The sequence below is a fragment of the Marasmius oreades genome, chromosome 4, assembly GCF_018924745.1.
Source record: "Marasmius oreades isolate 03SP1 chromosome 4, whole genome shotgun sequence".
NCBI classification, from domain to species: Eukaryota; Fungi; Basidiomycota; class Agaricomycetes; order Agaricales; family Marasmiaceae; genus Marasmius; species Marasmius oreades.
The window spans coordinates 1,108,410-1,129,743 of NC_057326.1; the positions used below are offsets into that span (position 1 = coordinate 1,108,410).

The 21,334-nt window shown below is 46.3% G+C and overlaps 5 protein-coding genes and 1 non-coding gene across 7 annotated transcripts; 5 read left to right on the forward strand and 1 right to left on the reverse strand.

Annotated features, from left to right (window-relative positions):
- The first annotated feature begins 1,115 nt into the window (after positions 1–1,115).
- On the forward strand, positions 1,116–2,949 carry E1B28_007159 (uncharacterized protein). Its single transcript, XM_043151873.1, has 9 exons — positions 1,116–1,227; positions 1,317–1,387; positions 1,442–1,555; positions 1,624–1,687; positions 1,746–1,835; positions 1,901–2,110; positions 2,196–2,217; positions 2,278–2,336; positions 2,385–2,949. Exons 3-9 carry the CDS (start codon positions 1,449–1,451, stop codon positions 2,754–2,756), a joined length of 924 nt encoding a protein of 307 aa, XP_043009954.1. The 5' UTR covers positions 1,116–1,227; positions 1,317–1,387; positions 1,442–1,448; the 3' UTR covers positions 2,757–2,949.
- Positions 2,950–5,252: 2,303 nt separating this feature from the next.
- Positions 5,253–7,475, forward strand: E1B28_007160 (uncharacterized protein). The gene is made up of 11 exons (XM_043151874.1): positions 5,253–5,427; positions 5,487–5,636; positions 5,696–5,777; positions 5,836–5,888; positions 5,943–6,056; positions 6,117–6,180; positions 6,251–6,340; positions 6,410–6,619; positions 6,704–6,725; positions 6,785–6,843; positions 6,892–7,475. The coding sequence occupies exons 1-11, from the start codon at positions 5,369–5,371 to the stop codon at positions 7,261–7,263; spliced, it is 1,275 nt and encodes a 424-aa protein (XP_043009955.1). The 5' UTR covers positions 5,253–5,368; the 3' UTR covers positions 7,264–7,475.
- Positions 7,476–8,399: 924 nt separating this feature from the next.
- E1B28_007161 (uncharacterized protein) lies at positions 8,400–9,348 on the reverse strand (the record flags this gene model as incomplete). Its single annotated transcript, XM_043151875.1, has 4 exons — positions 8,400–8,483; positions 8,529–8,790; positions 8,852–9,071; positions 9,120–9,348. 4 exons carry the CDS (start codon positions 9,346–9,348, stop codon positions 8,400–8,402), a joined length of 795 nt encoding a protein of 264 aa, XP_043009956.1.
- A 1,100-nt stretch (positions 9,349–10,448) lies between these two features.
- E1B28_007162 (uncharacterized protein) lies at positions 10,449–12,376 on the forward strand (the record flags this gene model as incomplete). The annotated part of the gene is made up of 9 exons (XM_043151876.1): positions 10,449–10,906; positions 10,984–10,999; positions 11,062–11,139; positions 11,198–11,331; positions 11,384–11,500; positions 11,558–11,745; positions 11,802–12,048; positions 12,105–12,159; positions 12,212–12,376. The coding sequence occupies 9 exons, from the start codon at positions 10,449–10,451 to the stop codon at positions 12,263–12,265; spliced, it is 1,347 nt and encodes a 448-aa protein (XP_043009957.1). The 3' UTR covers positions 12,266–12,376.
- A 696-nt stretch (positions 12,377–13,072) lies between these two features.
- Positions 13,073–15,434, forward strand: E1B28_007163 (uncharacterized protein; the record flags this gene model as incomplete). 2 transcript variants are annotated; one of them, XM_043151877.1, is made up of 17 exons in its annotated part: positions 13,073–13,337; positions 13,393–13,512; positions 13,572–13,624; positions 13,684–13,702; positions 13,752–13,819; positions 13,873–13,888; positions 13,945–14,007; positions 14,067–14,187; positions 14,250–14,344; positions 14,400–14,431; positions 14,488–14,535; positions 14,596–14,703; positions 14,761–14,902; positions 14,963–15,005; positions 15,072–15,127; positions 15,190–15,304; positions 15,368–15,434. In XM_043151877.1, the coding sequence occupies exons 2-17, from the start codon at positions 13,407–13,409 to the stop codon at positions 15,432–15,434; spliced, it is 1,152 nt and encodes a 383-aa protein (XP_043009958.1). In that variant the 5' UTR covers positions 13,073–13,337; positions 13,393–13,406. The 2 variants fall into 2 exon arrangements, with proteins under 2 accessions (XP_043009958.1, XP_043009959.1); XM_043151878.1 differs by having other exon boundaries at positions 13,760–13,819.
- A 3,438-nt stretch (positions 15,435–18,872) lies between these two features.
- On the forward strand, positions 18,873–18,969 carry E1B28_007164. Its single transcript has one exon. It is a non-coding gene; the product is annotated as a tRNA-Thr (tRNA).
- Positions 18,970–21,334: the final 2,365 nt, after the last annotated feature.

Here is a 21,334-nt window from a genome sequence, read left to right on the forward strand (position 1 = left end):
AGATATCTCAAATTTTAATTGTTCTCTATCGTGCTGGCACGGAACCGGCACAAATGTTTCTGACTCCCCTGCCAGTGCCTGTGATGTAATATGCTGATACATCGGGTGGTGCCTTGATCGACCGCGAGTTTATGCCACTACGCCACTGAGATATTAACGGGAGTACCGGTTACTACAATTACCGGACCTCCCGAAAAAAACATAAATTTGCATTCATGCATGAACAACAATACACAGCCTCTCGGTATCTCAGGTACATCATATATGATAGATACTGCACTGAAATCCTAAATATCTTGGAGTTCTATCCAGTCATTCACCCCACTCAATTGGTGATGACATCCAAATGCACAAAAACTCGTTCATCTCGCATATAACTTGTACTACAATCAAGTACCATCTAGTCCTTGACTGATGCCCATTGACCCTCATGTGTCAGACTTAGATAATGTCTTCAGAATATTAAGAGGCATGTTCTACCAAGTTTCAGCAAGAATCCAGCAAGAAAAATCCAGAAAGAGATATGTTTTAGCCTTCAGAATAAAAATTTATCAGTCCAGCCTGGAGATCAAAAGAGCAGTCATTCCAAGTTTATTCAATTCAAAGACTTTAAACAAGCTCAACACTGACATTAAAATAAAATAATTTGTGACATTCTATGCAGAGAAGCCAGGCTATTTGAATAGTGTGAACAGGTATGTTTTTCAAGGAAATAGGAGTACTGGACAAGGCTAACAAGCCTATGCACCATATGGAGGGCACAATCATAATTGAGGAACCATAAGTATATAGATACTCAGTTGAAGGCAGATCTGATAAAGAGACAGTGGTTTTGACAAAAGAAAACAAACATATCTACGAATATCCGAATATCCGCCACAATCCAGCAATCCCATTAATGCCGCCAGCCCAGAACTATCCACGCGACGGATAAGTGGCAGCCGATTAGTAAAGAATTGACTTTTCGGAACGAGCCGCCATTAATGGTCTGTTAATGTGTCACGACCATCAATAATGAAATACAAATATACGGGTACGTCCATTAAAAAGTCCGACCATTAAAGGTTAGGCCCGGTAAAGTCTAGGTTCTCGAGCGTCATTAATGAAAATTCCTTCCTTGACACTCGCCGCCAATCATTATAACGAGTACCGCAACGTTTCCTGGCATTCTTTATAATTTTCTTACATGGTCTCCTCAGCATTGTATATTCAATAACCAATATTGTGGTAAGTCGCGTTCAAGGCGAAACGACGTGTCGTGTTACGGGCTCGTCCGTGATTGTAGGGAGTCGTACCGATCATCATATGTGTAGTAGTTCACGCAAGTGGAATAGTTTGGTCTACACCTATCATCCTTCCTGTTCTTTTGCATCGGCCTCAACCTTCAGTATGTGTTCTCTTTCTCTTTTCTCTTGGGTAACCGTATCTGACACTCAATCAGACTGGTCATGATACACGGGATTGACGGAGCGAAAGCAGAAAAGTACTATGTTTGGGGTAGCCTATCGTTGGCGGTAGTATTGGGCGTCCTGACATACGTATCGAAACAATTAGTGTGAGCTTGTCCCCACCATTCTAGCTCCTGGTTGATTTAATTCATTGGGATCACACCACAACCGACAGGTATGATTCCAAAGTAGGGTGTTACTACTACGACCCCAACCCTGTCAGAGGCTTTTGGTGGCGAGTGCGTGTTTGACTTCTGTTCAGGTTATCTACAATCTCAACGCTCATCTTTCTCATAGATGGGCATGCAGAATATATGGAGCTTCCTCACTATGGCTGGAGAACTTTCCACGTTTTGTTCGGTAGTCATTTATATGGTTCGTGTAAAGGTTCGTTGTCGAAAACTGCCCTTCCTGTTCTCCGAGTCTTATGTGTACCGTCTTTCTCTCCTCAGGTTTTCTCTTCCGGACCTAGTCCAGCAGCAACGGTACCGGGTTCCCAGAGACTCTCAGCATCGCACCAGTACCGCAAACCTCTGGGACCTAGACAGTACCGGAACGTTGTACTGCGTATCTCACTCTATCCCCTCTCGTCGTTAGTCACATCGGGACTCTCAGCTATAGGGACCATCTCTCGTCCCGTACAGGGAATCAAGACTCGATCGGTATGTAGCGTGCTCTGGAGAATCTTTTCGTTATGATTCCCCGCTAACAAAGCTTTATACCCCTTTACTGTTACTTTTCTCCTAGGATTGGATTGCCTTAAACACCTGTTGGTATTTTCTCGTCGTCTGTGCATGATGGCCCGGGTTGAACCGATGATTCATGATAGTTCACGCCGCTTTCTTATTCCGTGGTACGCTCTACGCGTTGGTCGCCTGTGCAGACCCAGTGAGTCCCTTCGATCCATATTTCGACGTCTGTAATGACGATGTAAAGGCTATTACTCAAGGCCTGAAAGTGTTATACAGACACTATACACGACGACAGACATCGAGCCTCCCACCGTCGACCCAGATCGACATTGCTCCTCCTTTGGCTAGTCATAGCTGCTCAGGTGCAGCTGACCTCGAGCTCGAAGGAATTCCTGACCCGAAGAACGAAAGTTTACGTCGGGCATGCCTTCGAGAATCTAGCAGCAACGTGGTGACTCTGCCAAAGACGGCTATGACACTTCCAGGCAGGGAGGGTACTCATTCTGACCCTAGGTCGAATTGTACTTCGGGTGCAGGTGTGGGGAACGAACTCCAGGTCATTGATTCTGACGGTGCTCAGCATCATTATTCGTACCCACATTTGAGGCAATTGTAAGGACAATAGCTTTGTTTTACAACGGGAACGGGACTCCTGAAGAATTTCTAACGTTGCACCTTGTCGTATATCACATTCACTGTTCACTTAATTATAGTAATATGGTATACTAATAATCCAACCAAAACCTCAACAGCTACTAGGTCTCTACCTGACTCGTCCAAACAATTTGTATTCGCGGACGCTGGTCGACACATTTTCAAAGGAGGTCAAAACTTGCGGCCCATTGAAGGCTAGTACTAGTCTCGAGCCAGACCTCCTGGAGTGTGCGCGTTTGTGTAATTTCCTTTTGTGGAGAATTGAAGTATTTGTCTGTTATTTGTACTCCGCGTCTGGGCGCAAAAAAAACTCTAAAGGCTACCTTGAACCGAACAAACAAAACAAAACCTGTTAATTCTCCAAAAAAGGTAATCTAGTTTCTCGCACGAACAGAAAATCACCAAAACAAGCAAAAACAAGAAAAACCGCGTTGGACCGTGCCACTGATTCTCATCCCTTACTCTCATAGTTCCCTGATCCACCTTCAAACACCTCTCAGACTGACAGTTCCAGACTAATGCAAGGCCAACGCAAAGTCGCCCCTCACTCGATTCTTCACCTTGCTGTACAGTGTCGCTCGCCATCACCTTATAATCACAAATTCCGACTTCATGCTTATACAGATCGACGTACGCAACATGTGTGCTGTTGTCGAAGTCGATAAGTGGATATCCGGTTCATCCCTTCTGAACTCGTCGAAAGTTGCTGAGTTGTCCAGACTGATATGGGTCGAGAAGGGGTGGCTACCAATCTACTGCTTACGCCTGGGCGGATAATATCTGAGCGGTCAGGGAGGCAGTCACATAGGGATAACGAATGAAACATATCAACCTCCATCTGTGGATAGGAACGCTGGCCGGAATTAACGTTGCGCACGGATGACCTTCGAAGTTGAAGCCCCCACACTACTCTTCTCTCGTCAGGCTCAGGACATTATCAAGGACCCATAGTCGAACTCAAACTACTCTGAGACGAAATTCTGCTAGTCATCATCCCTCCATCCTCGTCACAGCGGTCGGGTCTCCCACTCACTATCGTGATCGTCACAAAAGGGGTGAACAGCGAGAAAGGACGACCAAGAACATGGTTTAGGGGAGGCAAGTGTGCCTATCTTGCGGTGAGCGGGGGATCCAAGAACCAAAGATCCCTCTCAGGATACTGAACAACGCCCGCTATATTCTCTTCGGCCAGGTGATCCTGTGCATCGTAGCTGCAACCTATTCAGAACGATAAACGTCAAATTTGCAAAAAGAACAGAGAAGAACGAAAGGGAAAACACACGGCTCTCTGGTAATATACAATTAAAGCTGCTAAATTACGATTTTTAGTAACGTTCACGGTTCCCATATCGTGACCGTGCCGTGTATTTGGAGGGGATCAGAGTTTGTCTCTAAGGCGTGCGTTCGGTACTTGACGAGCGTTGCGCTCTAGAAAAACCCGCTGACGAAGAACTATCTTTCACTGTTCGGTACGACCTGGCCGCTGTAGTACGTACAAGGTCACTGGTTTGCTTGAATGGTTTTGACGTTTTGAGTGCTATAAGTACTAAGAATAGAGTGCACACGGCGTTTTATCTTTTCGGTACGATATATTTATTCATTCAATTTGGTCGCCTACTTCCCACATTCTCAAATTAGAGGCAAAATGTGCTAGCAACTCTCAATACTATCATCGGGCAAGTGTTTATAAATTTTTATAAACCTACCTCGGAGAACTTGTTCCCGTCAACTATTGACGTTCGGCTTCCGTATGTGAACTGATATGTATATAACTTGAAGGACTTGACAGAAAAAAGTGGTGTTTTTGAGTTGGTTATGGTTCGAGAGTTGTGCCGCAACGACGACTCGAAAAAGGTAGGTGTTTATAACAACCCATAGCCCATCAGTCACGGAACGTCACAACAACGTCATCCCGGCAACATATCGGCAAATCTCGCGTGGCCAACGCACTGCTTGCGCGTTTTGGATATTTTGTCGGACAAACAAGACGCAGCTTGGCAGATTCAAACTCCGCATGGAGGGGATTGCGGCAGATGTCACGCGAAATGGAAGTCGTAACAAAATCGAGAACTGTGCGGCCGCAAATTGTTCTTATGCACTATAAATTGACATATAACTCGATAATTAGTATACGAACATATCCCAAAAGTTTTTAGCACCATCCCGAGTGAAAAACTTAAATCCGGCGATTGTTGTACCCAAATTTGGCCTTCAATCAGCAATTTTGATGTCTTCATCCTCTGCCGAAAAGAGCTTCCCTCCATGTTCCCTCAAAGTTAATACATAGATTAGTAGTTTAGAGGTAGTTCTTTCAATCCCGAGTGTTGTAGCACAAGACAACCGAGCGGGACAAGAAAAAAATCAAATTTATAAAGCCATAACCGATGATAGTACGGTTCCTTTGCTTCGGCGCGTTGACGTCTGTCCAGACAGGTTCAAGTGCGCTTGACCCGTCTTATCTTCATGCACAATTAGTCAACTGTTTACGACATTATGCAAAGTCCTTGTATATGAAGCAGGTTAGAACAGTCGCTCACTAGCACTCGTCCCTTGATCCCCACGGGCCACACGACCATGTTTGTTCCAAGGTCAGCAGCGTCACTGAACCTCTCAACCGAGGACTTGCGCTTCAGGTATCGTTCTACGATCTTTTAAACCTCCATCGTCTCATCTACAGGGTAATTGTGTCTAGAGAAACCTTGTTCAATTCTATTTCATATCTGAGTGTAACATCCTGCACTATAATCATCCTCATCGCTATCCTCCTGTCCCTTCATCCCTTGTCCAAACAAAAAACAGACCGGGTCAGTTTCCGGATTATGATATACGCACTATGTGGCAGGTGAAGGTTTATCTTTCAGTTGATGAGCCAGTGAAACTGATCGTACTCCGCCTATTCAGCATCGTATATTCAATAACCAGTCTTGTAATAAGTCGCGTCCAGGACCAAACGAAGTGTCATGTCATCGGCTCTTCCGTGATTGTAAGGAGTCGTATCAATCATACATGTGTTACTGTAGTAGCTCACGCAGCCGGAATAGTTTGGTCTACACCTATCATCCTTCCTGTTCTTCTGCATCGGCCTCAACCTTCAGTATGTGTTCTCTTTCTCTTTTCTCTTGGAAAACTGTATCTGACACTCAATCAGACTGGTCATGATACATGGGATTGACGGAGCGAAAGCAGAAAAGTACTACGCTTGGGGTAGCCTATCATTGGCGCTAGTTTTGGGCGTCCTGACATACGTATCGAATCAATTAATGTGAGTTCCCCCTCCACCATCTCTGGCTTCAATCCATTGGGACCGCACCACAACCGACAGATATGATTCTAAAGTAGGGTGTTACTACTACGACCCCAACCCTGTCAGAGGCTTTTGGTGGCGAGTGCGTGTTTGACTTTCGTCCAGGTCATCTACAAATCGCAGTACGATCTCAATGCTCATTTTTCTCTTAGTTGGGCATACGGAATATATGGAGCTTCCTCACTATGGCTGGAGAACTTTGCACGTTTTTTTCGGTAGTCATTTATATGGTTCGTGTAAAGGTTCGTTGTCAAAAACTGCCTTTCCTTCCTTTTCTCCGAGTCTTATGTGTACCGTCTTTCTCTCCTCAGGTTTTCTCTCCAGGACCTAGTCCAGCAGCAACGGTACCGGGTTCCCACAGACTCTCAGCATCGCACCAGTACCGCAAACCTCTGGGACCTAGACAGTATCGGAACGTTGTATTGCGTATCTCACTCTATCCCCTCTCGTCGTTGGCCACATCGGGACTCTCAGCTATAGGGACCATGTCTCGTCCCGCCCATGGAATCCAAACTCGATCAGTATGTAGCGTGCTCGGCAAATTTTCTTCGTTATGATACCTGCTAACAAACATTCATATCCCTTTACTACTACTTTTCTCCTAGGACTGGATTGTCTTAAACAGATGTTGGTATTTTTCTCGTCTGTGGCATGATGACCCGGGTTGAACTGAAGATTCATGGTAGTTCACGCCGCTTTCTTATTCCGTGGTACGCTCTACGCGTTGGTTGCCTGCGCAGATCCAGTGCGTTCCTTCGATCCATATTTCGACGTCTGTAATAACGATACAAAGGCTATCACTCAAGGCCTGAAAGTGTTATACAGACACTATACACGACGACAGGCATCAAGCTGCCCACCGTCAACCCAGATCGACATTGCTCCTCCTTTGGCTAGTCATAGCTGCTCAGGTGCGGCTGACCTCGAGCTCGAAGGAATTCCTGACCCGAAGAACGAAAGTTTACGTCGGGCATGCCTTCGAGAATCTAGGAGCAACGTGGTGACACTGCCAAAGACAGCTCTGATACTTCCAGGCAGGGAGGGTACTTATTCTGGCACTAAGTCGAATTGTACTGCGGGTACAGGTGCGGGGAACGAACTCCAGGTCATTGAATCCGATGGCGCTCAGCATCATTATTCGTACCCACATTTGACGCAATTGTAAGAAAGGATAATAGCTTTGTTTTACTGTAGGGAAACGGGACTCCTGAAGAATTTCTAATGTTGTACTTTGTCGTATAAGTATGGCATTCACTTCAACCTAGAGTCCATTAATCACATGTGTACACTAGTCTTCTGGTACATACTGTACTCACCTGTATTAATCAGTGAATCTGACCGTCCTGACGTCGTTCAGAATCATTACTATTCGTACCCATCGGACGCGCTTTTTGCTTTCTCCATTGCCAATCACTTCCTTTGTGGGATTGGAAAGTTGATGTTTTCGTAGATCGTCTTTTTCTCTTGTTGGTGGGCTAGCCATTGTCAATCGTTGTCTGAAAGGCACCGGCAAAAGGCACTAAGTAGGAGGTGCCCACCGCCATAAGTGTCGTAATGTTCAGTGCTAGCCGCAAGAAATTTGAGTTCCGCGAGTCGTCGAAAATTGACCCTCTGACCGGAGCATCGTTGGGAGCATAGTTCTGAACACACATTCATTATGGTTGATGTTTTCGTAGATCATCTTTTTCTCTTGTCGGTGGGCTAGCCATTGTCAATCGTTGTTTGAAAGGCACCGGCAAAAGGCACCAAGTAGGAGGTCCCCGCCGCCAAATATTCAATGCTAGCCACAAGAAATATGAGTTCCGCGAGTCGTCGAAAATTGACCCTCCTGACCGGAGCATCATTGGGAGCGTAGTTCTGAACCCACATTCATTATGACGGGACGGGCAGTGTTGAAAAAATATTGGTGCATCGTCATCACCCATTGCCGCAATGTAGCACGAAAAGAGTAGATTTAAAGATAGTGAAACAGAACAACAAAAAAAAGACTCGGCCGTATCGTACAAGCCACGAGTTAAGGCGAGTTCCCTCGACATATTCCCATTATGCTACGTGCTGTAATTCGATAAGAGCTTGTTCAGCTGATACAACAGAACCCTCTACCATTCTCCGTCCAAGAGAACAGAGCTTTTCAGGAAGATCCAAGACACCTGACGATTCAATAAGTCTGCCAACGCCCCAAATATCCACCTCTGCGCCATGACCGTCCTTGAATACGTGTGGTGAATGTGTTTCAGGACGCAGGTTAGGGGCAGCCTTGGTTGGTGCAATGGCAGCATCCTCGAAGTCTATAAGAAACCACTAATCTGGATTATTTCTTCTCCCCATGACGTTTGGCCAACGAATATCCCGATGAAAAATCTGGGGCTCGGGGGCGTGAAGAACCTATAGACAACATTAGCAAAGATAGTTGTAATGAGCAAATATTACCTTGAGGGCTGTGAGAATGCTGAAGACCGCATTTCTAACATCTTTGGTAGAACTTGCCGCAGAGTCGGTTCCTCGAGGTTCTAGTTCAACATAGCAATGGTCATCGGAAATCTTAACTTTCGTAAGATGATCGACATTCGGAACGCGTTTCGTTTCGAGGTGGCCATAGATAGTTTTGAGAAAGGAGATGCGAGCTTGATTTGCTGATGGATAGTGCTTGCGTATCTTTTTCGTCGAAAACTCAATTAATTGCCCGTTTTCCCTGACTCATGGAGTCAGACACAATGGAACATGGATGGGACAAATACACAAAAGCGGCTCACCGAATCAGCGGAAACATATCAACATCCATGTCTCTCCCAACACCAGTGCAATCTATCGCACGGAGGACTTTGGCGAGTCTGATCATCCTTACGATATTTCTGATACGTCCCTTTCGTCTTGATAGATCTTCAGATACGATGTCGGTTACAACTACCCCTTGTTTGTCTGCACAGGGGTGAATAGCTACGATAGTCACGTTTGCACCCACAGCATAATAACCTAAATAGATAGTTCAGCAACCAGCTCTGCTTGAGATGAACGACATACCAAGTACATAGGGAGCAGGGTCATAGACCCATCTAGTCTTCTCGATCAGTTCAACCCGAGGATGCTTCCCGCTAAACAACGGTCCTTTCTCTTCACCTCGGAATGTGCAAGTTTGACGCATGAGAATGCCAAGATTAGGCAGATACGATCCAGTGTCCGTACTCTGATTGCTATTGCGAATCCACGTTGGTTGTCCAAGGCAGTTGAGAAGAGGGTGTAGAATATTCATATCCCAGAATGTGTGGAAAGAGTCTTCTGTGCCAGTCGATTCTGGTGCAGACCAGACAATAGCTACATATATAGAATGAAATAGATCCGAACGCTCGGCTTCACTCTTTATGAAAAGGAGGTCGAGGTCGTCCGGGTAGCATTCAACCTGCGGCACACTGGATCTTCATGTAAGAGTCTCCGCCATTCCTGGTCAGAGATGGGGATTTTCGCTTCGGGTTCAAGGGCTAGAGCTGGATCCAGAAAGGCCTTCAGATCAATGATTTTCGGCACAAACGTAGCATCATCATTCCATTTATCTAGGAGTCGCCTCGACACGTCCTCTGCAAACTAATGAGTGAATTGCCTACACCTGTAGCAAAGGCTTACCGGTATCATCATGCTTCCTCTTTCTGGATCGTGGAAGCTGCGCTAATACGTGCACATGTCCTTTCGGGAGGTCTTGCTACTGAAAATACTCGGAGACGCGGGAGAGCGTGGAGAGCGCTTCGACTTTGGGTGGGACGTTAAGCTCTCTGCGCGTCACCCGATCGAGACGAAACGTTTGCAGCTCTTTGCGAAAGGCGGAAAGGGGCAGAGGAGGTGTGGACTTCCAGAAAACGAGGTTACGGGCATCGACATCGCGCAAGTCGCTGGAATTCTTTTCTTTAATGGCTGTGGCAAGGTCTGGAATTCTTTTCTTTAATGGCTGTGGCAAGGTCGCCGATGAAGGCACTCGGAGCAATTCGTACAATAAAACCGTCGCCTACAGGCGCGCAGGCATCATCGATGATCAAGCAGACGAGGACTAGCTGGTCGTCCATCTGGCGAAAAAGAAGTCGCCGAAGACAAATTTTAGCTTTGGATTGGATTTGGACATGTTTGGAGGAATATAGGTTCACCGAACGGTATCTTCGAATTCGTACTCCCTTCCATGTTTATATGGTTTGGATGGCGGACTCATCTAACCTAAAAAATAGTTGAGCTTGATGCCAGATGGACATGGGAAGGGCGAGTCTTACGGTACACGGTATCCCGACAAAGCCGACCTCCTTTTTCTTCTCATGGGACTAGTAGTTGAGAAACACAGCCCCTCTCTCCTCGAATCTGCCAAGGTTGTCTATGGCATTGTGCCCTATACCCGGTTTTTCATGGCCAGCTCCTCTCAAGCGCGTCTTGCAATCTGCTTACCGTACCGACGATAACCATGGCGAAGTATTCATATTCAACCCAAGTTCAGACAACGCGGACACTGGAATGACGGTGACATCTCTCACCCACGAAGACATCCAAACCTCCAATCAACCGCTCGAAACCATGATAACATCAGATTCGTTACCAGATGCTGACCCCGCACAACTCATTAAAGCATTGGAAAGGCTTGTAGAGAATTCTGCTAAAGCTCCGCAAGACGTTGGTTTGGGCGTTCATGCACATCCGGTGACGTTGTTCAAGATTCCGTGGATTGACAAGCTCGTACCGGGATTAGAGAAATTGGCGGCTACGTATCATATCGGAAATTTCGTCGTCATTCGAAAGACCGGGAAACTACATTTTGAGAGTATGCCGATATATGCCAGGTGTGTTTGTTTGAGCGGATGCCTTGAGTTTGAGTTTGGGTGTATACTTACTGTTCGTGTCGTCATCGGGTGTACAGGATCGGGATGCATTTGGTGAATGACACTCCCATCCATGTTGGATGCGACCAAGGCCTCAATGTTGTTGCTCTCTTCAGGTATTCTACGGGTCATTGCAGATCGGGATTCTCAAACAAAAGACAGTAGGGGCGTTTCTTAAGGAGTTGTCGGTCAGGGTGCGCTGGTATATCCACTTCGACTTCGGGATACTCGACTGACCTGAATGGCTTCCAGCAAGGAAAAATCTACGACAGTCCGGAATCCGTGGAATCAATTCCTTCCTTTATATCAACCTATGGGATCAAGCTCGACCAGTTACTCGAACCCGAACTAGGAAAGTACGGTTCTTTCAATGAATTTTTTCACCGGTACCGATGTTCCTACCTTACCCCTGCGAATACAATTGATATCTCCAGTCAGGAAACTGAAAGCCGGCGCGCGACCCGTTCAGAACGCGAAAGAACCGTCGAGTATCTGTAGTAGCGCAGACTGTCGACTCGTTGTCTATACCGACATAGATAAGGCGAGGGAATTCTGGTACGGTTCGCGTATTTGCAGCTTTTTTTGCCCGCGTAACTGATTTTTGCACCTCAGGATCAAAGGAAGAAATTTTAACATCCACAATCTTCTTGACGTACCCGCTACTTCTGCCAAAGCGCGGCAGTTTGCAGGGGGTTCAATTGCTATCTTTCGTCTGGCCCCGCAGGATTACCATCGATTTCACTGCCCTATAGATGGTGTCGTTGGGGAGATTCATGACGTTGAGGGGCAGTATAATACTGGTTCGTTTTATGGTTTATTTGTTTTTGTTCCTACCTCTGACCTGTGGCGCCTCTAGTGAATCCTCAAGCGATAAATCAAGAGCTCGACGTTTTCACCGACAACATTCGTTCAGTTCTATATCTCAAACATACCTTTACTGGGAAGGAAGTAGCCGTTGTAGCCGTAGGGGCCCTCCTGGTGGGAAGCATTCGATGGACAAAAGGCACTCAAAGGGGTTCTACCGCCTGCAGAGGGGAAGAATTAGGGTACTTTGCGTATGGCGGAAGTACTGTGATTGTCATATTCCCCGAAAGGTGTATTGAGTGAGTTGGTTGCCATATGGTTCTACTCTCCAAACTGATACCCGTTCTCATTGCAGGTTTGACGATGATTTACTTAAGAATTCAAAAAAGTCACTCGAAACATTAGTGGAGGTAGTCCATTCCCAAGTTTCTCGCAAACGTACGCCGTTGATGAACTACACAGGTTGGAGAATCTATTGGAAGGACCCCAAAGTCTGCTCAAGCCTCATCGCAATGAAGAGATTGACTCGTGGTTTGATACGTGTCTTTGTGTATATATCTGGACTCCCGATCTTTGCACTTTCAAGGATACCCTTTAATCCATCATGGATTCGAACAATCCTGAGCGTCGCATGGGAAGATTTCGTACCGTAGCCTTTTTACCGAGGAGGACATTTGAAAGCAACGGTATCGGCTTCCTTTCTCTCTTTGTCTCTTGCCTCCCTGCTATAAGCCGTGTCTACCATTTCCTCTCAAACTTCGCTTATGACGTCTCAGTTCTTCTTTATCTGGACAACCTTCTTCAATCTCATAGGCCCAATCCCTAGTTGAGGTAAGTATCGATCTTTTCTGAAGGCGGAATTGATGCGATGTTTCTGCTCTATTCAAAAGTTAGTTCAGCGATTGCCACGATATAGGTTGCATCTGCATGGTCGGTTAGGCCACCTGATGGTTGGTCTTTCAAAATACACTTGTATGTTCGATTCAGCTATGACGCTAGGAAGAATTGGATTATAATTAACGCCTGCTTGAACCACAGACAGAATGTAAAGATTGGTTATTGATCATGGGCCACTTGGCCGCTACGTGCAACCCCATGATCAAACGGACTACTTTAGCTTTCAGCGAGCTTAAGAAACGCGCACTTGGTCAGTGTTCATCGCCTTCTCTCGACCAGTCACCGACACGTGCGAACCATGTCAATGAAGCAGAATCCGAACAGACTAAATCGATGGTACGGTGAAGTCCCCCCACAGAAAAACGCGCGCTAACGCTCACCAACGCTCAATTCATTTACTTGTCATGATGGATGAACCTCAGTACTCGCGAATCAGCTATGATCAAAGCTCGGAGAATACAGCATGCGTTTCGATTACACAGCAGCAGAATCATATGAATTCTGGCTAAACTTCCCGCAATACAGTCTGATACAGTTCGAAGCTCTTTTCATGCGGGCTTACGGGCTATTCCTCATTCCAATTTCGTGACATGATATGCACGGACTTTCAACTTCATCGTAGATTCACAGCTGCTAGAGAGACCCATGCGTTTCTGGTTGTTCTGGACAGTAAACTAACAAAGTGTTCCAGGTATGGTAGCCCCGTTGTGGTATAAAACAAACATTACTCAGACGATTTCTGACAGCACTGCTGCACTCTATGATGAATTTACAATCATCCCTTACTCGCCTTGCGGTTCTTTTGGTGACTGCCAGCGTTACTCGCGCTTGGTTTCGTCTCCCGTGCACTATTCCCCTCGTACAAGGTATGCTACGATCCTTGAGACAACGTAGCTGATATCGCGCTTGCTAACCCGAACCGTAGAACGAGTTGACCCCATAATCTCTCCCAACCAAGTCCCGTCCCAGCATGTTCATGTAGGTTATATTGATTACACTTCACGTCGTTACTCTCAATCAATTCATCCAACAAATAGACCGTTCACGGTGCCTACAGTATGTCATACTTGTTAATATTCGGGTCACGTTGTAAAACATTCGCAAGATTTTAAGGCTGACAGCACCTTCGACTCCTTACGGACGTCGAAGTGTACATCGTGCCAGGTTTCTCAGGTAAGTTGTAGAACAGCCCTTTAGGAGTACGTAGCTCACCATTATACGCATAGGATCTTTCCAATTACTGTGATCCCAAACTTTTATGATTCACCAGAGTCCGAACTCATTTCCGTTATTTCCAGGGTTCCCGAAGTTGTATTTCCGGGACCCCAAGACGAAAACCTTTGAAGCGGTACCGAACGGAGGTACGTACTTTCGCTGTGACTGCAGACCCTAGACGACTCCCATATCTCGATATTTATAGGACTACTCATCTACTATCAGAACCGTGGAAATTTAGATAAAGCCAATGGCGGCCCTGGGCTCAAAGCTTTCCCGCCAGGCTTCAGGATGCTATCCGGAAACCCAGTTTTGAGAACCAAGAAGTACGTAATTTGATTGCTCTCTATGACCCTTCTTGTTGCTGATAACCAGACCTATTTTTCAGGACCACGAATGGAGCGGGAACTCAACAAGAATTGGCAGAACGAGCGATTCAATGGGCATGCTTGAGATATACGTCTACCGCCCCAAGCTATAACGGTTCGTGGTCAGTCATGATCGCTGATGCGATACATCAACTCACGCAATAAATTAGGAATCGGAGGGTTCCCAACTACGAATTGTGAAGTTCGTCCTTTAATGTCTTTACCTACCTTCGGTTTTGAATTCGATCTATTAAATAGGCCGGATTCCAATCCCGACTTCACTTCCCTGCATGCTGGGACGGAAAGGTAATGGATCATTTAAGTTTTGTTCATACTGTTGCTGAATTTATGAATTTCGGTCTGTAGAATGTCGATAGTACAGACCACAAATCGCATGTGGCCTTTCTCTCGATGCTCGACAACGGCAGCTGTCCTCCTACGCACCCAATTGGGCTCATGAAAGTGTTCTACGAGGTATCTAGTTTGGAAGCCGCTTTTAGAGTCCATTTAACGCGTCGTTTCTCTGTGCAGGTTACCTGGAACGTTGACGCATTCACTGGACGTTGGCAGGAGTCGGATGGTTGGCCTTTCGTCTATGTAAGCCTGATGATATCATTGCCCATATCTCATTTGGTGGACGCATCTCACCGTACCACCCTCTCTAGGCTACCGGGTATGTCATATTCCATCCATCCATCCTTACCTGTCTGACTCGTATCTAGTGACCCCACAGGATACTCCTGGCACGGAGATTTCCAGAACGGATGGGACGTCAAGTGAGCCTTTCGGATTGCTCTCCGCTTTTTGTGGAATGCACTCACTAACGATCATCGCTTGGGCAGTGTTTTCCAGGAAGCCATCGATGAATGTAATAACCCCAATGACGATACCATCAACGGTAAGAAGCTAAACACGCACGATTTGGTCCTCGTTTACTCATTTCACAATCCATCTGGCTAGGTGTCGCCGACGCATGCAAATACTTCACAATGATACCCGCCGCGACTGCTAAATCATGTCAGCTAGCGCCCGTCGTGAACGAAGCTGTCAATGGAACGTTGTCCAAACTCCCTGGGTGAGTTCTCTACGGACGCTTTTTTATGCCAGAATCTTGACTTTGACCTCACTTGAAACATAGATGCAATCCAATTCAAACCGGTCCTGGAGATGCTACCCTCTACACAGAGGCGAATTGTCCGAACTAGGGAGTGTGACGCATCATCTTCTATTTTTCCGGTATCCTTCGATACCCATACCTATGTTTTAAGTATTATTTCTTTGTTTCTGACCTTATGGGATCGATAAGATGTATAAGTATATTTATTGAATCGGATCCATTGAACCTGGAGTTGTGTGACGACCGTTAAGGATTGGTCCATCGTCAAACACAGTTTCATTCATCCCGCGAGATCTATACGTGAGCCGCAAGACATAGTAACGGGATCTCTAGCATGCATGTACTCCCGCAGACGCGCCCACGGGAGTCCACAACTCGCATAAGCCCTCGGTTTTCCCACGTTTGTTTCTTCGTTCGCCACTGCCAACCAACACCCGCCCATGGCCACGAACCAAACTCGACAGAACACTATCCTTACGCCAAACTTAAGCAAAGCCTGTCGAACCCGCTGTTACATCGAAGAATCTACAAAGCCGCTCAGTTTGCGGGTCTTCTCCAGCGTTACATGGTGGCCTCTGTTGGTTCTGTAGGACACCAATGCCCTGGGTAGCCTTACCGCCTGAGGCTTCTTACCTTGAACTTAGAATGGTGGCTCCTTGAAGCAAAATGCGGTATAGGTTCTGGCAAATAACCCACGCAATTGGTCCTGTTCCATTGTTGAAACTTGAAAGGGTACTGGTTCTCATCGAACAAAGCTCTTCGCCGCCGCGCTGTGCCATCACTGACTTGAGCGGGGATCTGGGAATCACTCGTGTAGTATGTTGACATTATTTCAAGCTTGTCGTAGTACTGTTCCATTCTTGAACGCCCTGCGCCCGTACCGTACTTGCTACGCCTCATTGTCAGCCATCTGATTCTTTACCGCCCACTCGCATGTGAATGGAAGCTCGGGTCTCCTCAGTCTCGTTGCTGTTAGAATCTCTAATTACGCCGGATACATCAATGCATCATCGCCGACGTGACGAGATGGGGGGGAATTTAGACCTTCCCAGCTCTTGGTACAGCCTTAGCGTCGCGCACAGGAATCAAATGTTCACCCGGGGGATGACAACGTGATTGGGATCTATCTGGGGTCAAGGTCAACCCTCTGGCTGTTCTCTCGCGAAGGAACGAACACGGTGTACCACAGATCTTAGAATCAATGATGGAACCCACCCGCAAAAGTCAAAGATGCAACTCAACACGGATAATCGGTGGGGAGGGGGGGCTGTTAGACTTGAACGTTGAACAATGCCGACACAGATTGAAACCGAAAGATTAAGATTCCATGATATACTTACTACCTTTGCCAGCTCCGAGTTACTTTAGTACGAGGAGATCAACGAGGGGGTGGTGTTAAAAGAATTGAACACGAACAGTGCCGACACAGATTGGAAGGGAAAGATTAAGATTCCATATACTCCTAGTCAGGACGAGGAGATCAACGAGGGGAATCAACGAAAAACGTACAATATGTTCCGATTTTCTCGATGTTTCCGATTTTACGACTCGGGGTGATCGAATGCCAGTGTACAGTATCCACTGTATGTCGGATTATATCCACAGATCTTTGAGAGATTGTGTCACCTTCAACTTCTAGCCCCAGCACTAGTAGCCTCAATCATTCATTCCGTCAATCATGATCATTGAACGGTATGTCTTCACCTTCGGGTAACGGGGGGGGAGATCTCCCAATACCCCTCTGGTCATCCCTATTCCTATTCACGGAACTCGGTAAAACCTGATATCGTGAAACGTCTCAGTCAGCAATTAATGTTGGAGAGTTGAATTGAACTACTTACATGCCAACTGTCGGTCCAAGAAACTGAGGTAAGATAAAGATTACCGCTTTGACATTCCGGGAACGTTCCATTTCCGGAGTATATGTATGTATACTGTAACGTACATGTGTTACAGTATACTTCGATCAAAGCGGTTATATCGAAAACCTGGTTCATCATATGGTCAGTGAATAATTGCAAAAGGTTTATACTTGGATACAGCACGACTTACTTGGTATGCAGCACTCGGTTACTTGGAACGCCGCGACAAAAGTTTATACTTAGACACAACAAGGACTTACCCATGGAGCATTCGGTTAACTTGGAACACCGTGACCCGAGACAGACGAAACATCAACATCCTATCCTTCATGTTGATTGTTGATTGATATTATAATTGAGAAAAAAGGGCCCGGGTCTTCATTGCTATTGCGATTCTACAGCCTGTTTCAATGCACAATCAGGGTCGTCCTTGGCAAAGCCCGGTGATTTGATAGAATTAAGAGCTAGCAACTCGACGCATGAGCGCCCTTTCAGAAAGGCTGAGCACCGGTACGAGCCTAGATAGCCCCTTTTTGAACCGGAAGTCGAAGGCGGAGAATAAATCAAGCAAAAAAAGTAATAACAACAAGTTACCTCACATTATCTTTCTCCCTACGGAGTTTTGTTGCCAGAGTATGTCTGATAGGCACCCAGGTTGAGAAGATGACCGTAAAGCCCTAAACAGCCTAAGATATCGCAAAACGGCCGAATGGAGAACGAAAACTACTGTAGCACAGCGCGGGACCGTTGAGCATAAACATAATGATAACGACCGGGATCGTGTGAGCTTTTGAGCGTTGTTTAGCTTGTTCTTACTTTCGAATATTGACATAGCAGGGAAGGAAGGAAGGAGCTTGAGGCGCGGTATAGATATTCGAGGCGTTTTTTAATGTTCATTGGCAAAAGCAAAGAGAACCAGACGCCAACAGAATGCAGAAAAACCAAGTGGTGGACTACGAGACGCAAGAAAATGGGAGCGCCTATGGCGAGAGGAATGTACTTCAAAGGACAGTTATAGCAAAGTTCAAGCAACGTTTGTGAGGTTTGAAAAAGAGGTCGAAAAAGCGATTGTAACGCGCCACGAGTAGGTTGTAACACTATAGTTGTTGCCACGAATAGAAAGCTCAGAGCCGTAAAGTCTCGAGAGAAAGGTAAAACCCAGCCGCGAGATATTGATGTTCTAAAATCGTATCAGCAACCGGCTTTCAAGGACTAACCTTGTCTTTTGTCTCTATGGGCGTGAAGACGCCTATTTGGCGTTGCCAACGTATCATTGACTCGCTCCGCCACCGTTGGTAACACCTTTCTTTAGGCTTTCAAACGTTTTAGGGGAGAGAGCGAAGGTCTCCGTATAGCTTATTTGAGAGAAGACACGACGGGGGCAAGAGTCAAGCTTCACTGCTTGAAGTTGTGAGTGGGAGGCGTTTATCTCAAAATACGCGACTCGTCGAGACCCTAAAACTACGGTATCAGGAGTTTGAGCATAATGGACTCGTGGAGTATTATTGAACGTTGACGCACCACATCTTGCCACACTGGCTCGTTTTTTCCATTCTCGCGAGACTCCCAAATTCTTTCTTGTGGTCTCGACACAACATTCTAGGGTTCTCGACGGACAAAAGTTCTGCACTTGATATATTGCTTTTTGTTCCATCCACTTGGTAGCCCTCTTAGCTCAGTGGTAGAGCGCATCACTCGTATTAATAAAGTGCTCCCCGATCTAGAATGATGAGGTCGGTTGTTCAATCCAGCCAGGGGGCATCGTGTTTGATATTCAGCTGTTTTGCACTCTTTTCGTTGTCGACGAAGACTTCAACCATCTCTAGTAGCAGAGGAGTTCTCAGTTGACTGACGTAGCCGGTACTCAAGTACACAACCCTCCTAAACTGATGACTTGGCCTCTCGCACCGTACTTCCGACTGCAAATCTTCCCGCTTCCAAGTACAACGGTATTTTCGCCTTCTTCGTGACCTTCCAGTACTTGCCACTCTGAGTCTTTGAAACGGTCCCTGTTCCTGGAACTCGAAATAGCCATAACATTCACTGCCTTCCAATTTCTTAGTTATGGGACTGAAGTTCAAAGGTGTCTATTCTACCTGCCATCAATAAATCTACCCCGTTTGATGAGTAACATTCACATTTTACATTCGGGGAGTGGAAAAAGGCGTGGTTTTTATTTTGCAAACGTGTATACTTAGTGTCAGTACTCAGTGTTCAGGCCTTCAAAGCTTCAGGGCGTGGCGCAGATCCACCGAGTCTCGGGTTTGTTCCTAAACCACGTCAACGGTGGCGTGGGCCGTACGTTTTACGTGCCAATGACCATGGCGTTGGTTGCCTTGGGACTCTTAGTTTTACTTCAAGTCTCGTACCCGTTCATGTAAGTCGTTACTAGTAGTCACTTCCAGGATTATCGGAGGCGTTTAGAAAAAAGGGTTCTAGATTCGCGCTGCTACGGTATTCGGTTACTTCTGGCGTGGAAAAGAGTGCCTCTCAACGCGTTGTAATGATCGCTTTTTGGAAGTGTCCTTACCGCAAGAGGCTCCGAAGGTTCAGGCTTGTACTAGGATGGCGCGTGTACACGTCCACTAGTCCTGCAAGGCTTCGGCTTCTCCAACTTCTCAAATACCTAGCAACCCCGAAAAAGATGGGATTACTTGGTACGCCAACTTTATCAATTGCAGACTAGAGGCACTCCAAGCAATTTGTTTACCTAAAACATTCGTTTCTTCAAAGGAACTGCAAAAAAGTTGGTCTTTGAATACACAGTACCCTCACCTATGAAGACGGAAGTTCAAAAGCTCAGATCGCCCTCCAGCTTCAAGGTTTAATCCTCCCATCATGATGGGACAAATGCAGGTACAGGAATCATTATATTCTATGGCGATATCCACATTCCGATTCCGATTCCGTTGAACTAGGACTTGACTAGTGACTAGTGACTATCAAACTCATCATTCTCAGTCAAGATCGAAAGTGCAGACACAGTACTTACCGTGACTAGTTCGTAGTGCTATCATACCAGTAGTAACCTTGCCATGAGTCAGCGAGTTCGTTAACCAGGGGGATCGCAACGTTTCCATCAATATGAGTTATCCGACCTCGGATGTGCTATATCAGTACCATGGCAGCTCTTGAGGCACTGAATGGACGAAAATATCGGATTGTGGGGGCGGCGTGGCAAGTACTAAGGGGAGGGGCAACTCGGACTACACGTATATAGGCGGTATGTGGTGGTGGAGGCAGTGTGGAGGAGAAGCGAGTCGTGACGGTCGAAAGCGGACAAGCGGACCCTTCGTTCCAAATCAGAAGCCCGAACTGAACGGAATGTGCGTGCTGCAACGCGGACTGCGATGCTTTGAACGAAGCCTACATCGTGGAAAGAACCACAACGATCCACCGAATTTATCAGTATATAGAGACTTGGTTCAGCCAGTATTGACAGCAAAACGAGTTCTGGACCAATTAAACCAGTTTGACATATCTCGGACCCTCGTCAAGACGGGCGCAATGATGAATGTGGGAAGGTCCCAATTAAAAGTCCCCAAGTTTGTAACTCCGTACATAGTTCCATCGATTGACGCCTATGTTATTTGTTTCGCCTGCGTTGAATCTGTTGCGAGGAGGAACCACCACTTTTACCCCGATGTTGATCCCGGTCCCTGATTTCTTTCTTTTGAAGAACCCAAAGGCGTACATATTAAGTATCATCCAGACAGACGACTTCCCTGCCATCCATCGGCACGCGTCAAATTTGTGTCAAAAAAGATAAGGGGCGTCCGACGAATTAAAGACTCTTCGAAGAAGCAAATCCTGTAGAAGTCGCCGAAAATCCCGCCATTTTTGACGGATTAGAACGGAGCCGAGAGGGTGTCAGAATGTGAACGAAAAGAAATAGAAATAAATACTCGAGGAGCATGATAGTGTACTGGTGCTTGATTTACGTTCGATATTGCGAAACGTGCGGTCCTCGATGAAGAGCCGGTTGGGGCGTACGCTAACGGCACCGAACCTCGTCGACGTACGAGGTCCAAGCTTCTTGATTGAAGTCTAGTCGGTAAATGGAACCATGACGATGGAGGACAATCAGAAAATAACCGATGTCGGGTTTTCACTTCCTCTTTCGTCA

What these genes read in the sequence shown, in the direction of transcription:
- E1B28_007159 (XM_043151873.1), top strand. Translation starts at nt 1,449, where the DNA reads ATGATACACGGGATTGACGGAGCGAAAGCAGAAAAGTACTATGTTTGG. An exon ending in AGGGAATCAAGACTCGATCG is followed by an intron (nt 2,111 to 2,195) that starts GTATGTAGCGTG and finishes CTTTTCTCCTAG; the next exon opens with GATTGGATTGCCTTAAACAC. An exon ending in TTGGATTGCCTTAAACACCT is followed by an intron (nt 2,218 to 2,277) that starts GTTGGTATTTTC and finishes GATTCATGATAG; the next exon opens with TTCACGCCGCTTTCTTATTC.
- E1B28_007160 (XM_043151874.1), top strand. Translation starts at nt 5,369, where the DNA reads ATGTTTGTTCCAAGGTCAGCAGCGTCACTGAACCTCTCAACCGAGGAC. An exon ending in ACCGAGGACTTGCGCTTCAG is followed by an intron (nt 5,428 to 5,486) that starts GTATCGTTCTAC and finishes AATTGTGTCTAG; the next exon opens with AGAAACCTTGTTCAATTCTA. An exon ending in TACGTATCGAATCAATTAAT is followed by an intron (nt 6,057 to 6,116) that starts GTGAGTTCCCCC and finishes CACAACCGACAG; the next exon opens with ATATGATTCTAAAGTAGGGT.